Below are 24,402 nucleotides of genomic sequence, written 5' to 3'. Positions count from 1 at the left end.
TTGTCAAATGTTAAACTGAATGCTTTTCATAATATTTTACGATGGCTCTTTGAATGACATTCAAGTCTTGGATAATTAATGCTCCATTGTTTTTTGTTGAATTAATAAATCTTATAGGATGAAAATTAAGGAGATGAGATAAACATCACAACCTCATTATTCTCATATGGATGTAAAAGATGAAAAAATAAGTGGAATTGCAAGTACTAATGATGGCAAATGGAACCTCCAGTCACATCTCCAACAGCCACTATTCATTATTTTGGCAAAAAATAATCTTCCTGCCAATATAATAAACTTGGCGCAACAATTGGTTTCACCACTTTTAGGATAAAACCACAATTTCCATTCCTGCCCACTTCCCTGTATCCCCTCTTGTTTTGAGCTCAGAATACGATTGAACTCAGCTGTGATGGTTTCCCTAGTAGAATATTCACTGCCTGGTCTCAAAAATGAAGAATGACTTCTTGAGAGAAGTACCAGAGGGTAACTGATGCTCAAAGGGCCATACATTAGTTTATATTTTAGGAGGATGGAGGAGTGTTTGCACAATCATTAATTTGGCTGGTTCTTTCTTTTGTTACACATAAGATCATTGTGCTTAATTTCCCCCATGCATGTTTCTGCTCAGCCATTTAGGATGTTCCTTCAACCTCATGAATTAGTCATCATTTTGCACCTCCACCTACAGATTATAGTTGATTTTAAAAGGTAAAGTATTGGAAATACAAATCTCACCATCTTCAGCTTTATTTGTGATTTCAGCTTTGAAAGTTTACAGTCTGGGTCACACAACTATCAACTGTACAAGCAATAAAAGGCTGCTCTATGTTATTTTTCTCACAATGCAGGTGGAATTTTCCTGTTACCTAATTCTTTATAAAAGTTCATAGGCACAAAAGCAGGGTATGCGTCGTGAAGTAGCTGAGAAAAGCAGCCGATGGAACAGAGAAAAATACTCTATATCCAAAATTACTTGTCAAAAAGGCTGTACACTGCTTCTGCACTGTAGCACACAGGATTCAAACACTTTATTCATTATTTCATACAGTTAAAATTAGAATCGGGGGGTGCTGCTTACAATTTCCGTGTAATGGAAGGGAAAATTTAAAAATAGCAGCTAGTATTTGGGGGTGGGGGGCGGTGGAGAAGGTCAGGGCGAAAAAAAACAGGCACATTGAGAACCGTAGGAATATGTAAAACTGATCACTGTCAAACCAGTGCAAAAGTTTTGGTTTGTCATGGAAAACGTTTACTAGCTATAACCACTTTTTACTCTGGATTCTGTCTCTCAGCAGTCCAGCGTGGCTTAATAATAGGTCCTGTTCAAGCACAGACCGCAAATCACACTCAGTCCTCCCACTGCTGAAGTTTTGAAGTGAAAACAAACTGCATTAGCTAGATAATTTCAAATATTTTCTTCAGTTCCATGACAAGCTGCCAATCAGACTTCTGCATCTCATCTCTGAACCAGTTTTTCAAGGCATCAATGGACTGTCGGCTGATCTGTAATAGAAATTAAATAGTATTCAATAGACCAAATATATACGAACAAAATATTGAATAACAGGCTTAAAGTTGACTGCGTGGACAAAAAAAGGCAGTTATTTTGACCAAAATGTATCTTTAAAACGAAAATCAGCAATTCTGTACCCTTGACTGTCATCTGTTATTCTCATCTCTGCTTGGTTTTGCTCTATGTTAATATTATCTTGCTTATTTATTGGGAATTTATGTACTTGCACTCACTGCAGTTTGCTTTATCACCGCAACCGGTCCACAGCAGATGCTATCTCCCTGGCTCTACAATCAACACTCGAACACCTCGACAACAAGGACACCTATGTAAGAGTGCTGTTCATCGACTACAGCTCCGCCTTCAATACCATTATCCCGACAAGACTAATAACCAAACTCCACAATCTTGGACTTGGACTTGACCCCTCCCTGTGCAGCTGGATCCTCGACTTCCTCACCAACAGACGCAATCTGTCAGGAGAGGCAACAGCACCTCCTCCAAATAGTCCTCAACACCAGACCCCCACAAGGATGTGCGCTCAGTTCTCTACTGTACTCCCTAAACACACACGACTGTGTGGCAAGATTTAACTCCAACGCAATCTACAAGTTTGCGGAAGATATGACTGTGGTGGGCCGTATCTCAAACAACTATGAATCAGACTACAGGAGGGAGATAAATCACGTGGTGTACCGAAAACAACCTCTCTCTAAATGTTGGAAAGACCAAGGAACTGATCATCGACTTTAAGAAGCGTAGTACGACACACACTCCCGTCTGCATCAATGGCTCCGAAGTGGAGATGGTTGATAGCTTTAAGTCCCTGGGGGTCACCATCATCAACAGTCTGTCCTGGTCCACTCACGTTGATGCAACAGTCAAGAAAGCCAAACAACGTCTCTACTTCCTATGGAAGCTAAAGAAATTTGGCATGTCTGCATCGACTCTCGCAAACCTCTTCAGATGTGTGAGAGAGAGAGCATCCTATCCGGCTGCATCACAGCCTGGTATGGCAACTGCTCAGTCCAAGATCACAAGAAACTGCAGAGTGTGGTGAACTCAGCCCAACGCATCACACAAGCTTGCCACCCCCACATTGATTCTGTATACACCTCTCACTGCCTCAGGAAGGCAGACAGCATTATCAGAGACCCCTCTCACCCAGGCATTGCCTTCTTCCAGACCCTTCCAGCAGGCAGAAGGTACAGGATTCTGAAGACCTACACATCCAGACAAAGGAACAGCTTCTTCCCCACAGTTACAAGACTCCTCAACGACTCCCCCTTGGACTGATCTGTTCCCTGTAAGAACACTATTCACGACGCCCTATGCTGCTCTTGCTCATGTATTTGCTTTGTTTGGCCCCTTGTTCCGCACTGTACCCAATCACAGTTTGTCGATGTACATGTGACAATAAATCAAAATCAAATCAAGGTGAGTGCACTTTAATGCATTTCAGATATGTTCTTTGTAGATGGTGGACAGCCTTTGGGGAGTCATATTGCGAGTTACTTGTAGTAAATGCGCCTGGCACATTTGGGTTAACGTGGGACTGAGTACTGTCCACACGGTGATGTGAGAGGACACATGACCCACACCTGGACAAAACAATGTGCACAAGCAAGCATGGAGGCAGCGCCTAGCTTGAAACCTATACTGTATATATGTACACGGTTCATTGTTGTTAATAAATACATAACACTCAACCTATTTACGACTACAAAGACTTCATTAAGACCTATCGAACAGTTTGGTCTAGAGCCTAAATTAATTTAACGGGTACGGTTTTTGTATAGGGCCTCTTCAGCTAGTTTACGCACCAATGCCTTGAGTTCAGGGTACTTCCAATTGAATAGGGGGACAAGACGGGGGTGTCCAATGTCCCCCCCCCTCTTATTTGCGTTGGCGATTGAACCCTTAAGTATTGTCTTTAGGGGCTAAGACCATAGTGGTGGATAGTGGGGGCAGGTATGTGATGGTGAGTGGCAGATTGCAGGGTGAGGCGGTTGTGCTGGTGAACGTATATGCCCTGAACTGGGATGACGCGGGATTCATGAAGCGAATGCTGGGACGTATCCCGGACCTGGAGGTGGGAAACTTGTTAATGGGGGGGGGGGGGGGGGGGAGACTTTAACACAGTGCTTGACCCAGGGCTGGACCGGTCCAGATCCAGGACCGGGAGAAGGCCGGCAGCGGCCAAGGTGCTTAAGGGGTTCATGGAGCAAATGGGGGGAGTAGATCAGTGGAGATTCGCCAGACCGATGGGTAAAGAGTTTTCCTTTTTCTCCCACGTCCACAAGGTATATTCCCGGATAGACTTTTTTGTTTTGGGCAGGGCACTGATCCCGAAAGTGGCAGGAACGGAGTACTCGGCCATAGCCCTTTCAGATCACGCCCCGCATTCGGTGGAGCTGGAACTAGGAGAGGAAAGGGACCAGCGCCCACTCTGGCGATTAGACATGCGACTACTGGCGGACAAGGGGGTATGCGGAACGGTGAGGGGATGTATCGAAAGATACCTGGAGGTCAATGACGATGGGGAGGTCCAGGTGGGAGTAGTATGGGAAGCGCTGAAGGCGGTGGTTAGAGGAGAGCTGATTTCCATCAGAGCCCACAAGGGGAAACAAGAGGGTAAAGAAAGAGAGAGATTAGTAGGGGAAATTTTGAGGGTGGATAGGAAGTATGCGGAGGCCCCAGACAAAGGGCTATACAGGGAAAGACGAAGATTACAGACGGAGTTTGACCTGCTGACCACGGGAAAGGCAGAGACACAGTGGGGGAAGGCACAGGGGATACAATATGAATATGGGGAAAAGGCGAGCCGGCTGCTGGCCCAACAACTTCGGAAGAGGGAGATTGGTGGAGTTAGGGACGAAACGGGAAAGATGGAGCAGAGAGCAGGGAAAGTGAACGAGGTGTTCAAGACATTCTATGAGAGGCTGTACAAGTCCCAACCCCCGGAGGGGAAAGAGGGAATGAGACACTTTTTGGACCAGCCAGAGTTCCCGAGGGTGGAGGGGCAGGAGGTGGCAGGTCTGGGGGCGCAGATTGAGGTGGATGAGGTGATCAAAGGAATTGGGAGCATGCAAGCAGGGAAGGCCCCGGGACCAGATGGGTTCCCGGTGGTATTTTATAGGAAATATATGGACCTGTTGGCCCCGCTTTTGGCGAGAACCTTTAATGAGGCTAAGGAAAGGGGGACATTACCCCCGGCAATGTCGGAGGCGACGATATCGCTAATCCGGAAACGAGACAAAGACCCGCTGCAGTGCCCATCTCCCTCCTAAACGTAGACGCCAAACTGCTGGCGACAAGGATAGAGGATTGTGTCCCACGGCTGGTACATGACGACCAGACAGGGTTTGTTAAGGGGAGACAATTGAATGCCAATGTACGAAGGTTGCTGGGAGTGATGATGAGGCCCCCACCGAAGGGGGAGGCAGAGATAGTGGTGGCGATGGATGCAGAGAAGGCATTCGATAGGGTGGAGTGGGACTATTTGTGGGAGGTGCTGAAGAGATTTGGGTTCGGGGAGGGGTTCATCAGATGGGTTAGACTCTTGTACGCGGCCCCGGTGGCAAGCGTCGTTACAAACAGGCAAAGAGGTACAAGACAAGGGTGCCCCCTGTCCCCGTTACTGTTCGCGTTGTCAATTGCACCATTGGCCATAGCGCTGAGGGACTCTAAGAAGTGGAGGGGGGTGCTTGGAGGGGGAGAGGAACATTGAGTGTCACTATATGCAGACGATTTGCTGCTATATGTGGCGGACCCGGTAGAGGGGATGCCAGAGGTAATGCAGATACTCAAGGCGTTTGGAGAGTTCTCGGGATACAAATTAAACATGGGAAAGAGTGAACTTTTTGTGATGCACCCCGGGGAACAGGGCAGGGGGATAGATGCTCTGCCGCTGAGGAGAGTAGCAAGGAATTTGAGATACCTGGGGATTCAGGTGGCCAGGAACTGGGGAACCCTACATAAACTTAACCTGACGCGATTGGTAGAGCAGACGGTGGAGGACTTTAAGAGGTGGGATATGGTGCCCCTGTCATTGGCGGGCAGAGTACAGGCGGTTAAAATGGTGGTCCTCCCGAGGTTTCTTTTCGTGTTTCAGTGCCTCCCCATCCTGATTACAAAGGCCTTCTTTAAAAAAATAGACAGGAGCATTATGAGCTTTGTGTGGGCGGGAAAGACCCCGAGGGTAAAGAGGGGGTTCCTGCAGCGCAGTAGGGACAGAGGGGGATTGGCACTGCCGAGTCTGAGTGACTACTATTGGGCCGCCAATGTGTCGATGGTCTGTAAGTGGATGAGGGAAGAAGAAGGTGCGACGTGGAAAAGGTTGGAGACGGCATCCTGTAAGGGAACGAGCCTAAAAGCGCTGGCGACGGCGCCACTACCGTTCTCCCCGAAAAGGTACACCACAAACCCAGTGGTGGTGGCGACCTTGAAGATCTGGGGGCAGTGGAGACGACATAGGGGAGTGACGAGTGCCTCGGTGTGGTCCCCGATAAGGAATAACCACAGGTTCGTCCCGGGGAGGATAGATGGGGGATTTCAATGTTGGCAGCGAGCAGGAATTAGGAAGCTGAAGGACCTGTTTGTGGACGGGACGTTTGCGAGTTTGGGAGCATTGGAAGAAAAATATAAGTTGCCACCAGGGAATGCTTTCCGATACATGCAAGTGAGGGCATTTACGAGGCAATGGGTGAGGGAATTTCCGCGGCTCCCGACGCAAGGGGTCCAGGATAGAGTGATTTCGGGGGGCATGGGTTGGAGAAGGTAAAGTGTCCGAAATATACAGGGAGATGAGAGACGAGGGGGAGGCAATGGTAGAGGAGCTGAAGGGAAAATGGGAAGAGGAGCTGGGGGAAGAGATTGAGGAGGGGCTGTGGGCAGATGCCCTAAGTAGGGTAAATTCCTCGTCCTCGTGTGCCAGGCTTAGCCTGATTCAATTTAAGGTTCTACACAGAGCGCATATGACGGGAGCAAGACTGAGCAGGTTTTTTGGGGTGGAGGACAGGTGTGGGAGGTGCTCGGGAAGCTCGGCGAACCACACTCACATGTTTTGGTCGTGTCCGGCACTGCATGAGTTCTGGGAGGGTGTGGCAAGAGTGATGGGTCCGGGTCAAACCAAGCTGGGGGTTGGCTATATTTGGGGTTGCAGGAGAGCCGGGAGTGCAGGAGGCGAAAGAGGCCGACGACTTGGCCTTTGCGTCCCTAGTAGCCCGGCGAAGGATTCTACTTATGTGGAAAGAAGCGAAGCCCCCGGGCGTGGAGGCCTGGATAAACGACATGGCAGGGTTCATAAGACTGGAACTAATAAAATATGCGAAGAGGATCGGCTCAGGGGTTCAGCAGGCGGTGGCAACCGTTCCTTGACTATCTCGCGGAACGATAATGGAAAAACAGAAAAGACAGCAGCAGCAACCCAGGGGGGAGGGGGGGAGGATTATTCCATGTTCTTTTTATTTCTTAGTTAGTTGTTGATATTTGCTTTTTGTTTATTTCTCTTTCCATCTGTTGTTAGTTTAATATATTATTTAAATAACGTTTAATGTATATTCCTTTATTAAGTTGTAAAAACGGAAAATCTTTGTTTGAAAAACTTCAATAAAATATATATTTTTTAAAAAAGTATTGTCTTTAGGGCTTTCGGTAAGTGGAAGGGGATAAAGAGGGTCCCTATAATGCTGATGATTTGCTACTTTATGTTATGGACCCAGTCCCCAAATGGGTGAAATAATGAAGATACTGAGATTTGGTTCTTTATCGGGATACAAGTTGAATTTGGAAAAGAGCAAGTACTTTTTGGTTAATACCCTGGGGAGGAGTGCCAACTTGGGGATGCTGCCTTTTTGCTTGGCCAGCTCTAGTTTCAGATATCTAGGTGGCCCATGATTGGGCCCCTCCATCAATTGAACTACGCAAGTCTGGCGAGTACGGTTAAGGCCGAATTGCAAAAGTGGGATAACCTTCCTCTGTCCTTGGCGGGCAGAGTCGTTTTTATTAAAATGAATATTCTCCCAAGACATCTGTTTCTTTTCCAGTATCTTCCTGCTTTACTCCTTAAATCGTTTTTTGAGGGTTCATAACTTGATTTCATCCTTTATATGAGAGGGCAAGACCTCGAGGATCCGCAGGGCAGTTCTTCAAAGGGGCAGATGGTCGAGGCCCTAGCATTGCCAAATTGCCTTTTTACTATTGGACGGCCAATGCTGAGAAGGTGCGAGGGTGGTGCAGTGATCCGGGTTCGATATGGAGCCGTCCAAAGAGCCGAGGATTTGGAGACATTTCAGCAAGCAGTTTAAGATTGGATCCATATCAAGGATAGTCCCTATTTGTGCCAATCACCGATTTGATCCACATTTGGGGTGTGGAGAGCAAAGGGGCTTGAGAGATTCGGGGCTTTGTTTGTGGAGGGACAGTTTAGAGAAATTGTCGGTGAAGTTTAGGCTTTTAGGACCGAACTCATTCAGACACCTGCAGATAAGAAATTTTGTATGAGGGGCCTTCCTGACATTCGCCGTGGCACCTCTGACATCACTGATAGAGAAGATCCTTTTTTCTAGTGGGGTCAGAGGGTAGCAGGTCCGGCATTTATGGGCGGGGCCGGGGAGAAATGAGGTGAAGGCAAGTGGGAGTAGTTAGGACCTCTCGTGGATGAAGAAGTGTGGACTGAGACCCTTCGGAGAGTGAACTCCACGTCTTCATGTGCGCGGCTTGGTCTGATCCAGCTTAAGGGTGTACATAGGGTAGACCTGACCAAAGCCAAGATGAGTGACTTCTTTCTAGAGGTAGGGGACAGGTGCGAGTGGTGTTCTGGGGGGCTGACCAGCCACACGCTCATGTTCCGGTCTTGTCCCAAACTGGTAAGCTTTTTGTAAAGTTCCAGACGAGCGACCACATGGAAGCAATAACTCTTAAGAAAAACTCAAAGTATTTTACCTATTATTCCACTCCTCTTACTCCCCGAAGGGTCTCCCACCCATGGACCAATTTATGTCCCACAGGACTCTGGCTTAAGGGGATGGCTCCGACTCTTCATCTAGGGAGAATGCACACAGGTGAGGCCACAGGGACTCTGAGGTTACAGGCCCCATGGCCTCCGGTCATGTTATAACACTCTTGACTCTTCTTTAGCACCATGTCAGCGATTCTGAATATCGATCTGTAGCCTTGTCCTCTGGTGGCCATTTTGGGGGGTTTGGATTCGCATGGGCTGCAGACAAGAGCAAAGGCAGATGTCCTTGTCTTTGCCTCATTGATTGCCCAGAGGCAAACTCTGGTGGTGTGGCGGTCTTTTACTCCACCAGTGGTATGGTTGGGTGACCTAATAGAATTCTGGTACCTGGAGAAAATCAAGTGCACCGTTCCAGGGTCGATTGAGGGGTCCTACCAGAGATGACAGCCATTCATTACCTACTTGAAGGAATTAGTCACCGTCAGTTGCTGGGGAGGGGGGTGGGGACAGGAGTTGGGGTTTGTTTCTCTCTTTTCTTTGTGGATAAGGTGTGTGTGGTTGGTGGGTTTTTGTTATGTTGGTTTTGTGTAACATTTGCTGTGGGTTATGTGGGTTTGGTTATAAAATTTATTGTAAAATGGAAAATCTTTAATTAAAATATTTTTTTAAAAGACCTACCAAACAGAATCTAACATTCTACAATATATCGGCAGCAATTTGAAACCCCTCATCAAAAATGCAAAGTAAAACTAAAATCCTGCAAGACTAAAGGAAAATGTGAAGAAGTATTCCAACCAGAAGGAAAGCTCGAAGCAGATGTGCAGAGGGATATTGGTAGGAAAAGAAAGGCTTGGATGCTGAAAGTAAGGATTTAAAATTCCTCATTGCAGTAGAAGATTCCATGGGAACTCTTGGAAGTCCAGCTTCAATTCCCAGAGTGCAGAGTCAACAGACCTAACAGGGATAAGCTGGTTCAGCACAGTGGGCTGAACAGCTGGCTTGTAACGCAGAACAATGCCAGCAGCGTGGGTTCAATTCCTGTACCGGCCTCCCAAACAGGCGCCGGAATGTGGCAACTAGGGGCTTTTCACAGTAACTTCATTGAAGCCTACTTGTGACAATAAGTTATTATTATTATTAATAAGCTAAACCTTTTAAGTTCCAGGATTACAGCAAGTCCTGAGAAATGTTTAAATAGCTGTGGTCAGAAATTGCCACTTAAAAACTCAGTGGGGAAAAACTTGATTAACAAGTTGGTATGCTGAACATGTGGAGTTAAGCTCACTCCAAGGAAAAAAATAATAATTTTTAAGTTGCTGCTAAAGAATCAGCTTTGAAGACCAAACACCAGGAATTGACATTTTTGCAACTCAAAAGCATAGCACTGAAATTAAAAGGTTTTCAACTAGTCTATCCAAATAGCCATTATTTAAAATGTTTCAAGGCTGAGCATGAGCGCCATTGCAACAGGAGCTTGCCAAAATTGGCAAGTGCAGATAAACCCTTTATCTTCAAATAAAGTGAAGCCATCTTGAATTTCGGTGGGGTTCTAAAGCCAAATCCATATTTTTAAATTTTTTAACCATGGATCAGAAATCTACTCTTCCAGCTTAATTTAGAATTAACCAAGGGCCAAATATCAATCACATAATTGGGGACTTTGGAATAAAAGATTTCATTAAAAAATATATAGATTTTTATTAAGGCATTTATAAATAAACATCAAATAAAACCACAACCAAAAGATTCCATAGATAAATGACTGCTTCAGGTCCAGATAAAAATCCAGAAGCTCAACAAGATAACACATTGCTTTATTCAGAAGACCCAATAGCAGATTACATTATTGCTAGACAATGAATCCACTGCTAAATTTGAAGTACTACTAAAATAATTAAATGCTTATTTGAATCTACGAAGCAAGAAAATCCATGATAGGGCTAAATTTAATAACCATATACAGCAGCCAGGGGAACCTGTCGACTCATTCATTAATGATCTGTACAGGATCATCCTGTATATGGTACACATGGCTGTCACTATGCATTGGTGGTGGAGGATTATGAATGTTTACGGTGTGGATGGGCTGCTTATCGTGCAGACTGTTCTGTGTTGGATGATGTTGAGCTTCTTGTGAGTGTTGTTGAAGCCCACATCATTTCGGGCAAGTGGAGTGTGTTCCGTCACACTCTTGATTTGTGCCTTACGTTTGGTGGACAGCTTTGTGGAATTAAGAGCTGAGTTACTCACCACAGAATTCCCAGCCTCTCTCACTCAGCAGCCCAAGCCCGAATGTTGCTGTATGTGGGCAAGCATTGCTTCAGATGTGTTTTTGCAAATGGAATTGAATACAAACATTAGCAAACGTTTCTATTTCTGAGGTCATGATTAAAAGGACATAATTGATTATGCAGCTCAAGAAAGCTCCAACAACACCCAAGAAACTTGCCATCATTCCAGGGCAAAGCATCTCTTTAGAGATAACGAGGTGTCAGATTCTCTGATATTGCTGGAAGGTTCCTTGTGTTTGAAAGTCACAGTCAAGAATGGCTTCAGTCATTTTAAAGTCTTTGTCCAGTTTTTTTTATTTTAAAAGTTAACTGAGGATATTTATAAATTTTATTTAAAAAGTCAAATGTGAGGTCTTAGGGGTACACTAACAAATATCTGCACTCTTTCCAAAGCCTGATCATTCTTCCTAAAGTGCAGTGCCCAGTACTGGACACAGTACTACAGCCAAGGCCTAACCAGTGACTTAAGGATTTAGCATAAATTCCTTTATTTTGTACTTTAGGTCTCCAAATTAAAGCTCATGGCTCCACATGTTTCTATTTTTAAAAAGCTACATCAACTTGCTCTACCTTCTTCAAACCAACATCACTAAAATAGATCATTTAGCCATCATCTCATTGCTGTTTTGTGGAATGTTGCTGTTTGCAAAATTGCCCGACACCTTTCCTACATTATAACATCGAGTTTCACTTTATTTCTCACGAGATACGAGTAGAGCTGGCAAGACCAGGATTTGTTACTCATCTCAATTAGTCTTCGAAGGTGGTGGTGAGCTGCCTTCTTGAGTAACTGCAGTTCATCTAGTGCAGGTACATTTACAGTGCTGTTAGGAAGGGAATTCCAGGATTCTGATCCAGTGACAATGACTATGCTGTCACTTAAATCATTTTGAAGTATGTGTGTTTTGAGACACGCTTTCCTTGCCAAAGTCATTATAAATGCATGTTCTTTCTTTTTTGGAGAAACAGGATGAGACTGGTGGGATTATCATGACAGTAGGTCACTGGATTTCAAAGCAGGTTAGCGGGGTGGAACAGCATGCAGTGCTCAAAGTACGATAAGATTCCAGAGTGGAGGCCAAAGTGATAAGGGCCATGCTGCAATACAGCAGTTTGAGCAGGACCGGTGTCAGGAAGTATAGGCATCAATAAAAGGAAAGTGTGAACACTCATGAAGCAAACCGTAGTCAAAGTCAGGATGCCATTACAACCATTCAGATGCAGAATAAGATCACATGACTGTCAATCTGCCCGCTGTTTGAGTTTTGTCCCAACAGTCTTATTGGGTTTGAAGATTGACAAGAAAGAAGGATGAACAGGTGAATACAAAACATTCAAAAGTTAGAGTTCTAGGTGATGAGAATACCCGAGAATTCTTCATTGTTTTATTGCTGAATAGGAATAAATGTTTAATTTGAGTTATGTATACACTGATGCATTACACCGTTGCGATATATTAACTACTTATGTTTGCTCAGACCCAATGGAACCAGCAGTTTTCGGGAGTGATGCAAGCTGACCAGAATGGAATGGAAAACAAGACAATTGAAGAACTATTATAAAAAACCTGGCTAGAACGTCATGAAAACGTCAGCAACCCCCATCAACAAAAGAAAGAGGGAAAAGGACAATAAAGAGGAACAGTTATGTTCCATGGAAACCATGGATAGACATATGATCCAATTAGTTTTGGGCATGATCAGAAGGGTCGAACTCATCAGAGATAAGACACATTTCTTTGTTTTACAGTAGCTGTGCTGATGACAGCCCCAAAAGTAAAAACAGGTGATCGGAACGCGAGTAAGCAAGGACAGAGTGTACTTGCATTTCTGTAATTGGACAGTCACATATGTCAAGATTGGTCCAGCAATTGAGTTATAGAAAGGGGTGATCCTCAGGAGGACAGAGCCATGGGTGTAGACCAAAGGGTGCAGTTAAGCAACACTCAGAGGATGATATTGGGAGTTTGGGCCAGAGGCAGGAGACACCGGTCATCGCAGCTTCCACCCTGGACATGACAAACAGGGGATTAAACTATTTGCTTTTATGTGCTGTAATGCATCAAGTCTTACTCATGCTAAATAAAGTTATATAATTGCCACCGACATGGGAAAATGACTAACAATTAGGATATTACGGTTCATCAAAACACAACACAGAGGACTGTGGCAAGGTGAAGTTCATTCAGGGTGGAATCTGTTTAAGAGTAGAGTAATATCAGGTTCTGAATCGGTATTGGAGAGGGAATGGAACAGGAGCATTAATAGGGCAAAATATCAGTTTGGACAGTGTAGATGTTAATCCTGACATCCAGCCGAGGTGTACAGTGACCTCTCATGCTTTAGTATAATATGTCAGAGGATCCAGAGAGATGTGAACTGCACTGGAATGTAACTCAACAATCAAGATAAATAAATTACAGGGAGCCAGAGGAGAGTAAATGGTAAATCCAAGGGGTTATGAAAATAAAAATGATGAAAGGTCACAGGCCTGAAAAACATTGGCCGGAATTTACCACGCAACCCGCCGCCTGTTTCGCAGTAGAAGGTGGCCCACCATTGGCCGCCGGCACGATCTTTTGGTGCCACCGGTATCCTGTTGAATGCACCTCTTGTCGCAGCGGGGGTGCGCCATCGGTGGGACCGGATGATCCTGTTGGCGTGTTCCAGCCGTCAAGTCTGGTTCTCTCTCCATAGATGCTGCCAGACAGAGTATTTCCAGCATTTTCTGTTCTTATGGGCGGCCCGGTAGCACAATGGTTAGCACAGTTGCTTTAGTAACCCAACCTAATCTTTTTTTTGGACACTAAGTACAATTTATCATGGCCAATCCACCTAACCTGCACGTCTTTGGACTGTGAGAGGAAACCGGAGCACCCGGAGGAAACCCATGTGCAGACTCCGCACAGTGACCCAGCGGGGAATCGAACCTGGGACCCTGGCGCTGTGAAGCCACAGTGCTATCCACTTGTGCTACCGTGCTGTCCTAACATATAGGTTCATTTTGTTACAGGCAATGTTTTGCACGGATCTGTTGTGAAAAAATAAAAAAAACCACAGTGCAGTCTTTTCCAAGTTCCACTTTCTTGTAGAGAGCACAGAACAGATTGTTGATGTTACCAAATAACCTAAACCATATCATTCCTTTTTGTATTTTCTGTACTTATCCTTGTGTAAGTTTCCAGGCAAGGATGAGTAGATTGGCCTCATGTATGCTGATAATACAGAATGGTATATTTTCTGGATGGTCACCATCCAGTGACAATACCTGATAGTTCTGGAAAGCCGCCAAAACAAAATCAAAAACATGAAAAATATAGTTTGAATGCAGAACATCAATACTCGTCCCCTAATCTAACCTATTCTTAAAATAGCCAGTGGACTTTGCCAGATCTTTAACAAAGAACAAGGTAAAAGCAACGAGTCTTTTGTTGGAGAAAACTGGCTCAATAGTGAAGGTTCCATGGTTTTATACATCGCACGAGTAGGGGACCACACCCAAAACAGTTTGTCTGCAATATCATAATGATATTTCATCCAACAAGGGCAGCAATAAGAAGTGACTGAGGAGGATTCTCGGAGAAGTCAGCTCGCTCACCACAACTGAGAAAGGAATCATGCAGAACCCAGTGTCAAAGAACGGTACAGCTTCAAACATTACATTGCTGTAGTGTTTTCATCCTTCCCTCCTCCTCAAACCAAAAACAGAGGCTGATAATAGTTTGTGGCTTAGAAACAGCAGAGCTGGACTTTTGGTGAGGGGGATGTGCTGAGCGGGCGCAGGGAAGGTAGCTTTCTGCCGAAAAAAACGGCATTTTTAATGCAAAAATAGCCCACCAAACCTGTTGAACCACTCCCACCCCCTTACAAGACAGCTACAACAACCAAGAAATGACTGGCAACAAGTCCAGGACCTGAAGGTTTGGCAGAGTCAGCCAAAGCCTGGCGAGGAGGAATGGGACGATGGTGAACACGAGGAGCGAGTCGGAACCGGCCACATCCACGCGAGCTAGGCTGCCGGGACCCACGCTGGACGATACACTTATGAGCGAGTGGATGGACTTCCTGAAACACAGCAGAGATGCCATCAAGCTGGAAATGATGGCGACAGTGAAGGCGGCAGTCGCAGGCGCCCTGACCCCCTTCGAGGTAGTGTTGGAGAAAACAGAGTGCAACTGGAAGCACAGGTGGCAACAATCAGGGAGCTAGAAAAAGCTGCAAGTGACCAAATCGCCTGAAAACAGAAGTGGCAAGGTTGGTGGCAACGCATGGGGCACTAAAGGGAATGGACAAGGACCAAGAAAACTGGTTGCGCTGCCATAATCTCCGTATCATTGGTCTCCCAGAGGCTATGGAGGGCAGAAATCCCACAGAATAAGAGGCACCAGATGCTGGGTTACCTGGTCGGAAGGGTGAGCTTCCCCAAACTCCCGGAATACACCGAAGCCACGTGTGACTCCAGCCGAACCCTAAAGCGGGGGAGTAGTCAAAATCCGTAATAACAAGTCAGTGCAGGGAGGTACGGGCGAAGGGGCACAGCTCCTGCGGGGGGGGGGCACAGCGCTCAGAAATTGTGCGGGGGGGCCCATCAGGGCACAGAGAGTAGGGGAAAAGAGTGGAGGACACTCAAGAAGGGGAACTGCGGGGGGGGTTAAATGTTGGCTACAACAGCTTGCACATGGTGGTAGCGAAAACAGCGACACCAATAGGGAAACCTGGGAGTGCAGGGGCCCAGCTACATGGGAATGACTGGCAAGCACGGCCAACTTGTGTGGTCCCTGGACAAAGGGAAGCCGCGGAGTGCAGGGGCGCATCCAAAAGGTAAGTATGATTGATACCGCAAGGTTGGCGGGGGGGGGGGGGGGGGGGGGGGGGGGGGATATATAACAGACACCCCATCAGGACAGCCCAGTGAAAAGATCCAGAGTCTTTGACCATCTGAAAAGTCTGAGGGCCAACGCTATCTTCCTCCAGGAGACACACCTGAGGGAGAAGGACCGACTGTGGGTAAGGAAGGGCTGGCTGGATCAGAACTACCAATCGCATTACAGGACAAGGGCTAGGGGGGTGGCCATACTACTGAACAGCATTCACGTTGACAAAGATGTTTACAAACACAGCGGGACAGTATATCATGGTTAGTGGTGCGCTAGAAGGAGCATCAGTGATCCTCGTGAATGTGTACACTCCCAACTGAGACAATGCGGAATTCATAAAGTAAACCATGGCAGGAATCCCTGACATAGATATACACCGACTGATCGCGCAGCACCCACAGACAGACAGATCCAGCCCCAAATCGGGGAAACTAACTAATATTGCAAAGGAGCTGAACACCTTCAAGGAGCAGATGGAGGCTGTGGACCCATGGCGGTTCACGGACCTAGTGGAGAAGGAATTTTCCTTCTTCACCCAGGTCCACAGGGTCTACTCCAGAATCAACTTCTTTGTAGTGGGGAAATTGGTGCTTCTAGGGATAGTGGGAATGGAATACTCCACAATCATAAATCGCCGACCACGTTCCACATTATCTGGATGCGAGCTTGGAAACGGGCAGAGCTCAATGTCCCCCATGGAGGCTGGACATGGCCCTCATCACCGATAAGGCTTTTGCGATCGGGTATCACAGGCCATAAACGGGTATGTAACCAACAACCAGAATGGGGAGGTCTCACCCTCCACATTCTAGGGGGCACTGTAGGCAGTAATAAGGAGAGAGATTATCGCATTCAAGGCAGGAGAGGATGGCCAGGCAACAGCTGGTTGACTCCATACTGGAGGTGGACCAACGGTATTCCATTGCCCCAACCGTGGAACTGATGGCGGAGAGGAATAAGTTGGAAATGGACTTCGACCTGCAATCCACCGGGAAAGCAGTCAATCAGCTCTGTCAAATACGGGGGACCTTTTATGAACATGGAGACAAAGGCAGCCGCCTGCTGGCTCACCAGCTGAGAAAGAAGGCAGCCACAAGGGATATAGCTCAGACAAAAGGCAGAGGCGGCAGGCTAGTCGCTGCACCAGAAAAATCGACAAAGCCTTTGCAACCGTCTACCGAGGGCTGTACACTTCTGAACCACGGATGGGGAATCGGAGATGAAGTAGTTCCTCGACAGACTGGACATGCCGGTGATGGGGGAAGTTAAGAGGCACTACTAAAGCTGGAGTAAGTCATGGAGAGTATCAACTCCATGCAGGCAGGAAAGGAGCCGGGGCCAGATGTTCATAGACTCACTGTTAAGAGACAGCCTGCCACCAACACTGGCCCAAGCCTCAATGAAAATGAATGAAATGAAATGAAAATCACTTATTGTCACGAGTAGGCTTCAATGAAGTTACTGTGAAAAGCCCTTAGTCGCCACATTCCGGCACCTGTTCGGGGAGGCTGGTACGGGAATTGAACCGTGCTGCTGGCCTGCCTTGGTCTGCTTTAAAAGCCAGCGATTTAGCCCAGTGAGCTAAACCTATCACTGATACTCAAAAAGGAGAAAGACCTGACGGAGTGCGGGTCTTGTAGGCCCATCTCACACTTTAATGCGGACACAAAGATCCTAATGAGGCGACTGGAAAGCTGCATGCCATAGGTAGTCGCAGAGGACCAAATGGGCTCGGTCAAGGGCAGGCAGCCAACATTGAACCTCAGGCATCTGCTGAGTGTGATAGCGACCCCATCTGGGGCAAGAGAACACCACAAGAGATCATCTCCCCAGACGTAGAAAAGACCTTCGACGACTTCCGGTTGCGGCGATGCGGAGCTAAGCCGCACGATTCAGCAGCTCCCGCGATCACGGACTTTCGGGCTCTCTAGAAGAGCCCCAACGGGAATTTTTTGAAGACGTTCCGTGTGGGAAGGGGAAAGCGAGGTCCCCCTTCACCGTTTATGGATTGGACAAGAAGCGAAACGGCCAAAAAAGCAGCGTTTGAGCAGCAGGAGAAGCGAGGGAAGAAAAACAAAATGGCGGCTGCCGGAGATAAAGTGGAATGTGCGCCGGAGCTGAAGAGTTTATTAAGCGCTGTTTTGAGGAGCTGTGGAAAGAGATGCTGGCGCCTATGCTGTCGGCGATTGAAGGACTAGGGATGACCCAGAAGGCCCACGAGGTAAAGATCCAGAAGGTGCAGAAAAACGTTAATGAGAATGAGGATGAGAACTTGGGCCTGGCGGTGAGGGTGGAGGCGCACGAGGCGCTGCACAAGAGGTGGGCGGGAAGATTCGAAGACCTGGAGAACAGGTCGAGGAGAAAGAATCTTCGGATCTTGGGTCTCCCTGAAGGAGCGGAGGGGGCCGATGCCGGGGCATATGCGAGCACGATGCTCGAGTCGATGATGGGCGCGGAGGCCTCTTCGAGGCCTTTGGAGCTGGATGGGGCACACCGGGTGCTAGTGAGGAGGCCCAAGGCTAATGAGCCGCCAAGGGCGATTGTGGTGAGGTTTCACCGTTTCACTGACAGAGAGAGGGTCTTGAAATGGGCCAAGAAAGAGCGGAGCAGCAGCTGGGAGAATGCGGAGATCAGAATATACCCGGACTGGAGCACGGAGGAGAGCGGGTTTCAACCGGGCCAAGGCAGTGCTGCACCGGAAAGGAGTGAGATTCGGAATGCTGCAGCCAGCACGATTGTGGGTCACATTCAAGGATCAACATCACTATTTTGAAACGCCTGAGGAGGCTTGGACCTTTATTCAAACTGAAAAGTTGGACTCAAACTGAGGGTTTGTGAGGGTGGGGGGAATGTTTGATGTACATAGGGTGTTAATCACGCGCAGGAAATGTTCCACGGGCTGGGGGATGGATGGGGATGGGGAAAGGGACCCCGTGAGAAGACCGTACGAGACGGTGGGCACTGGTACTGGAGGGTGAGGAGGCTCGGGGATGGGGAAATGAGACAAGGCCGTGACAGGAGCTGCGCCAGAGGGGGCGGGACAGGCTTCGGAAAGCGCGGGCTTTTTCCCGCGCTAAGGAAGAACGGATGGGGGGGGGGGGGAAATGGAGGAGCGCACACTGATTGGGAGATTCCCACACGGGGGGGTCAATGGGACGGCGGAGGAAGCCGGGGTCAGCAGGAGTCAGCTGACTTGCGGGAGTGCTATGGGGGGAGCAAAAGAGCTAGACACGGGTCTAGCGGGTGGAGGGGGAATAGGGTTGCTGCTGCACTGGCCGAAGGGGAATGGGACACAGAAGAGGTGGTCGGGGCGGGGGTCTCCCGTCTGGGGGATTGGAGGGTGAGGGCGGCGCGGGCACGGGACTGGCCTAGAAAAGGAGATGGCTAGTTGGGTGGGTGGGAGGCCCCCAATCCGGCTGATAACGTGGAATGCGAGAGGCCTGAATGGTCCGGTAAAGAGGGCCCGAGTGTTCGCACACTTAAAGGGACTGAAGGCAGACGTGATCATGCTCCAGGAGACACATTTGAAGGTGGCGGATCAGGTCAGGTTAAGAAAGGGATGAGTAGGACAGGTATTCCATTCGGGGCTGGATGCGAAGAACAGAGGGGTGGCAATATTGGTGGGGAAGCGGGTGTCGTTTGAGGCCAAGAATATCGTAGTGGACAATGGAGGTCGATATGTGATGGTGAGCGCTAAGTTGCAGGGGACGTGGGTGGTATTGGTAAATGTATCCGCCCCGAACTGGGATGATGCCGGATTCATGAAGCGCATGTTGGGGCACATTCCGGACCTGGAGATAGGAAGCTTGATAATGGGTGGGGATCTTAATACGGTGTTGGGCCCAGCACTGGATCGGTCCAGATCTAGGACCGGAAAGAGGCCGGCTGCGGCCAAGGTGCTTAGGGGGTTTATGTTCCAGATGGGGGGAGTGGACCCGTGGAGGTTTGCCAGGCCGCAGGCCAGCGAATTTTCTTTTTTCTCCCACGTGCACAAAGCCTACTCCCGGATAGAGTTTTTTGTTCTGGGCAGGGCGCTGATCCCGAAAGTGGAGGGAACGGAGTATTCGGCCATAGCCATTTCAGATCACGCCCCGCACTGGGTGGAACTGGAGTTGGGAGAGGAGAGGGACCAACGCTTGTTGTGGCAGTTGGATGTGGGACTGCTGGCAGATGAGGCGGTGTGTGGGAGGGTGAGGGGGTGTATCGAAAGGTACTTGGAGGCCAATGACAACGGGGAGGGGGGGTATGGGTGGTGCTGAAGGCGGTAATCAGGGGAGAGCTAATCTCCATCAGGGCTCATAGGGAGAAGATAGAGGACATGGAAAGGGAGAGGTTAGTGGGGAGATTTTTAGAGTGGACAGGAGATACGCAGAGGCCCCTGAAGAGGGATTACTCAGGGAAAGGAGACGTCTCCAGGCGGAGTTTGACCTGTTGACCACAGGGAAGGCAGAGGCACAGTGGAGGAAAGCGCAGGGGGCGACGTATGAGTATGGGGAGAAGGCGAGTTGGATGCTGGCACACCAGCTCCGTAAGAGGATGGCAGCGAGGGAAATAGGTGGAGTCAAGGATGGAAGGGGAGCCACAGTGCGGAGTGCGACAAAAGTAAATGAGGCATTCAAGGCCTTCTATGAGGAGCTGTACAGGTCCCAGCGGGGGAAGAGGGGATGAGACGATTCTTGGACAAACTGAGGTTCCCGATGGTGGAGGAGCAGGAGGTGGCTGGTTTGGGGGCACCAATTGGGTTGGAGGAGCTGAGCAAAGGTCTGGGGAGTATGCAGGCAGGGAAGGCCCCGGGACCGGACGGGTTCCCGGTTGAGTTCTATAGGAAGTACGTAGACCTGTTGGCCCCGCTGCTAGTGAGGACTTTTAATGAGGCAAGGGAGGGAGGGACCCAGCCCCCGACAATGTCGGAGGCGACGATCTCTTTGATCCTGAAGCGGGACAAGGACCCACTGCAATGTGGGTCGTACAGGCCGATCTCGCTCCTCAACGTGGATGCTAGGTTGCTGGCAAAAGTGCTAGCTACGAGGATCGAGGACTGTGTCCCGGGGGTGATCCACGAGGACCAGACGGGATTTGTAAAGGGAGGCAGCTAAACACCAATGTGCGGCGGCTCCTAAACGTGATAATGATGCCATCGGTGGAGAGAGAGGCGGAGATAGTGGCAGCTATGGACGCGGAGAAGGCCTTTGACCGAGTAGAGTGGGAGTACCTCTGGGAAGTGCTGCGTGGGTTTGGGTTCGGGGGAGGGTTTATTAGTTGGGTTAAGCTCCTTTATAGAGCCCTGGTGGCGTGTGGTGACGAATCGGCGGAGGTCGGAGTATTTTCGGCTGTACCGTGGGACGAGGCAGGGGTGCCCCCTGTCCCCCCTGTTGTTTTCATTAGCAATTGAACCCTTGGCCATGTCATTAAGGGAGTCTAGGAAATGGAGGGGGGTGGTCCGAGGGGGAGAGAAGCATCGAGTGTCACTTTATGCAGACGACCTGTTGCTGTATGTGGCGGATCCAGTGGAGGGGATGGTGGAGGTCATGCAGACTCTAAGGGAGTTTGGAGATTTTTCGGGCTATAAGCTTAATGTAGGGAAGAGTGAGCTTTTTGTAGTACAGGCAGGAGACCAGGAAAGGGGGATAGACGATTTACCGCTGAGGAGGGCGGAAAGGAGCTTTCGGTACCTGGGGATCCAAATAGCTAGGAGTTGGGGGGCCCCTACATAAACTGAATCTGACGAGGCTGGTGGAGCAGATGGAGGAGGACTTCAAACGATGGGACATGTTGCCGCTCTCGCTAGCGGGTAGAGTGCAGTCGGTCAAAATGGTAGTCCTCCCGAGGTTTCTTTTTGTGTTCCAGTGCCTTCCAATTGTAATCACCAAGGCCTTTTTTAAGAGGGTAGGCAGGAGTATGATGGGTTTTGTGTGGGCGAATAAGACCCCGAGAGTAAGGAGGGGGTTTCTGGAGCGCAGTAGGGACAGAGGAGGGTTAGCGCTGCCGAATCTGGGTGGCTACTACTGGGCAGCAAATGTGGCGATGATCCATAAGTGGGTGATGGAGGTAGAGGGGGCGGCATGGAAGAGGTTGGAGATGGCGTCCTGCAAGGAAACGAGCCTGGGGGCGCTGGTGACGGCACCGCTGCCGCTCTCGCCGACAAGGTACACCACGAGTCCGGTGGTGGCGGCAACGCTAAAGATCTGGGGCCAGTGGAGACGGCACAGGGGTGCAATGGGAGCCTCGGTGTGGTCCCCTAATCAGGGGTAACCATCGGTTTGTCCCAGGGAGGATGGACAGGGGGTTTCAGAGCTGGCATCGAGCAGGGATTAGAAGAATGGGGGACCTGTTCATTGACGGGACGTTTGCGAGCCTAGGGGCACTGGAGGAGAAGTTTGAGTTACCCCCGGGAAATGCTTTCAGATACATGCAGGTGAGGGCGTTTGTGAGGCGACAGGTGAGGGAATTCCCGTTGCTCCCGACACAGGAAATTCAAGACAGGGTGATCTCGGGTGTATGGGTCGGAGAGGGCAAGGTGTCGGCGATATACCAGGAGATGAAGGAAGAGGGGGAGGCATTGGCAGAGGAGCTGAAGGGTAAATGGGAGGAGGAGCTGGGGGAGGAGATTGAGGAGGGGCTATGGGCTGATGCCCTAAGTAGGGTTAATTCCTCTTCTTCATGTGCCAGGCTTAGCCTGATACAGTTTAAGGTGGTTCATAGAGCGCACATGACGGGGGCGAGGCTGAGTAGGTTCTTTGGGGTGGAGGACAGATGTGGGAGGTGCTCAGGAAGCCCGGCAAACCATGTCCATATGTTTTGTTCATGCCCGGCACTGGAGGGGTTCTGGAGGGGAGTGGCGGGAACAATATCCAAGGTGGTGAAAGTCCGAGTCAAGCCAAGCTGGGGGCTTGCAATATTTGGAGTAGTGGACGAGCCGGGAGTGCAGGAAACGAAAGAGGCCGGCATTCTGGCCTTTGCATCCCTAGTAGCCCGGCGAAGGATCTTGCTAATGTGGAAGGAGGCGAAGACCCCCAGCGTGGATGCCTGGATAAATGATATGGCAGGGTTTATCAAGTTAGAGAGGATAAAGTTTGCCTTGAGGGTCTGCGCAGGGGTTCTGCAGGCGGTGGCAACCGTTCCTAGACTATCTCGCGGAGCGTTAGACGAAGGTCGGTCAGCAGCAGCAACCCAGGAGAAGGGGGTCTGTCTGGGGGGTATTTGAGCAAGAAATACATGAGCGATCTGGAAAACTGACATGTACGGGAGGAATCCAATGTACAAAGTTCTGTAACATATCGTTTTACCATGTTTATGTCTTGCTATGTGCATTTTCTTTCTATTTGTTACGGGGGGGGGGGTTGTTTGTAAGGGTGAAAAATTGTGTTAAAAATCTTAATAAATATATATATATATATATTTTTTTTTTTTAAAAAGAAAAGGCCTTCGACAGGGTTGAATGCAAGTACCTCATAGAGGTACTTGAACAGTTTGAATAGGGCCAGAATTCACCTCCTGGGTGAAACTTCTGTACAGTGCTCCCTTGGCAAGGGTATGGACAAACACCACCAGCCTTAGATACTTCCGGCTGCACAGAGGCACGAGGTAGAGATGCCCACTGTCCCCGCTATAGTTTGATCTGGCAATCAAGCCACAAGTGACCTCAGAGCGGCGAAGGGGTGGAGAGGTATCCAATGGGAGACAGAGAACATAGTCTCACTCAATGCGGATAATCTGCTCCTCGACATTTCAAACCCCTGGACAAGCATGGAAGGATTAAGGAGCCTTCCCAGGCTACAAGCTTAACCGGAGTAAGAGCAAGATCTTCCCTGTGAACCCAGAGTGGCAGAGCTGCAGGGACTGCCGTTTAAACTGTCCCATACCAAATTCCACCACCTGGGTATCCATTAACCTACGACTAGACACTGATCTATAAATGGAACTTGACAAGTCTGGTGGAGGAAGTGAAAAATGACCTGCAGAGTTGGGGCTCACTCCCACTCTCCTTCTCGGGGAGGAAACAGACAATCAAAATGAACGTGCTGGACAGGTTCCTCTTCCTGTTCAAATCCCTCACGATCCCAAGGCCTTTTTCAACAGTCGACAAGCTAATCATGGCATTTGGGTGTGGAACGGGGAGAGTGTCCGAGGATCCAAAAGAAGGTCCTGCAAAGGAGGAGAAATGTGGGAGGCCTGGCCCCTCCGTACCTACAGTTCTACAACTGCGCAGCCACTGCGGAAAGAGCAAGGGGATGGGTCAAGGAACCGGGAGCAGAGGGGGTGAGGATAGAGGAAAGTTCCTGCACAGGGAGGTACCCCCAAGCTCTAGTCACAAGCGCATCTCTCTCTCTGGCCTAACCCAAATGTCCACCATGGCCCCCATCTGCAACAACCATAGGTTCACACCCACAATAATGGATGCCACCTTCAAAAGGCAGAGACAGGACAAAGGGACTCTGATGGTTAGGGACATGAACCCGGACAATACAGTAGCAACCCTGGGGAACTCACGGAGAGGTTCCAGCTACCAAGAGGGAATGACCGGAGATCAAGTCAAAAGCTTCCTCCGCAAAGAAACAATGACGTACCCCCAGTTACCAGGACACTCACAAGTAGAAAGACAGCCGAGCATGGTGACCTAGGGGAGGGGAACTGCGGGGACATGTATGGGCAATTGCTGGAGGAGGTATGCTCCCCCCTGGGCGAGACAAAGGAAAAAATGGGAGGAGGAACTAGGCATAGAGATAGGGAGAGGGCTCTGGATCGAAGCACTGCACAG

General features: G+C 48.9%; 1 protein-coding gene across 2 annotated transcripts in view; it reads right to left on the bottom strand.

The window, feature by feature from the left end:
* Positions 1-734: 734 nt before the first annotated feature.
* The window catches only part of eif5b (eukaryotic translation initiation factor 5B), a 170,926-nt gene continuing 147,258 nt past the window's right edge, over positions 735-24,402 (bottom strand). For both annotated transcript variants that reach the window (XM_072476584.1, XM_072476585.1), the window contains exon 24: positions 735-1,506. In XM_072476584.1, coding sequence (XP_072332685.1) covers positions 1,399-1,506 — 108 coding nt within the window. In that variant the 3' untranslated portion in view covers positions 735-1,398. The remainder of the gene's footprint in view (positions 1,507-24,402) is intronic.

The sequence above is a fragment of the Scyliorhinus torazame genome, chromosome 15, assembly GCF_047496885.1.
Source record: "Scyliorhinus torazame isolate Kashiwa2021f chromosome 15, sScyTor2.1, whole genome shotgun sequence".
Taxonomy (NCBI): Eukaryota; Metazoa; Chordata; class Chondrichthyes; order Carcharhiniformes; family Scyliorhinidae; genus Scyliorhinus; species Scyliorhinus torazame.
Note: the sequence above shows the minus strand (reverse complement) of the source record. Positions and strands in the feature narration are given on the sequence as shown.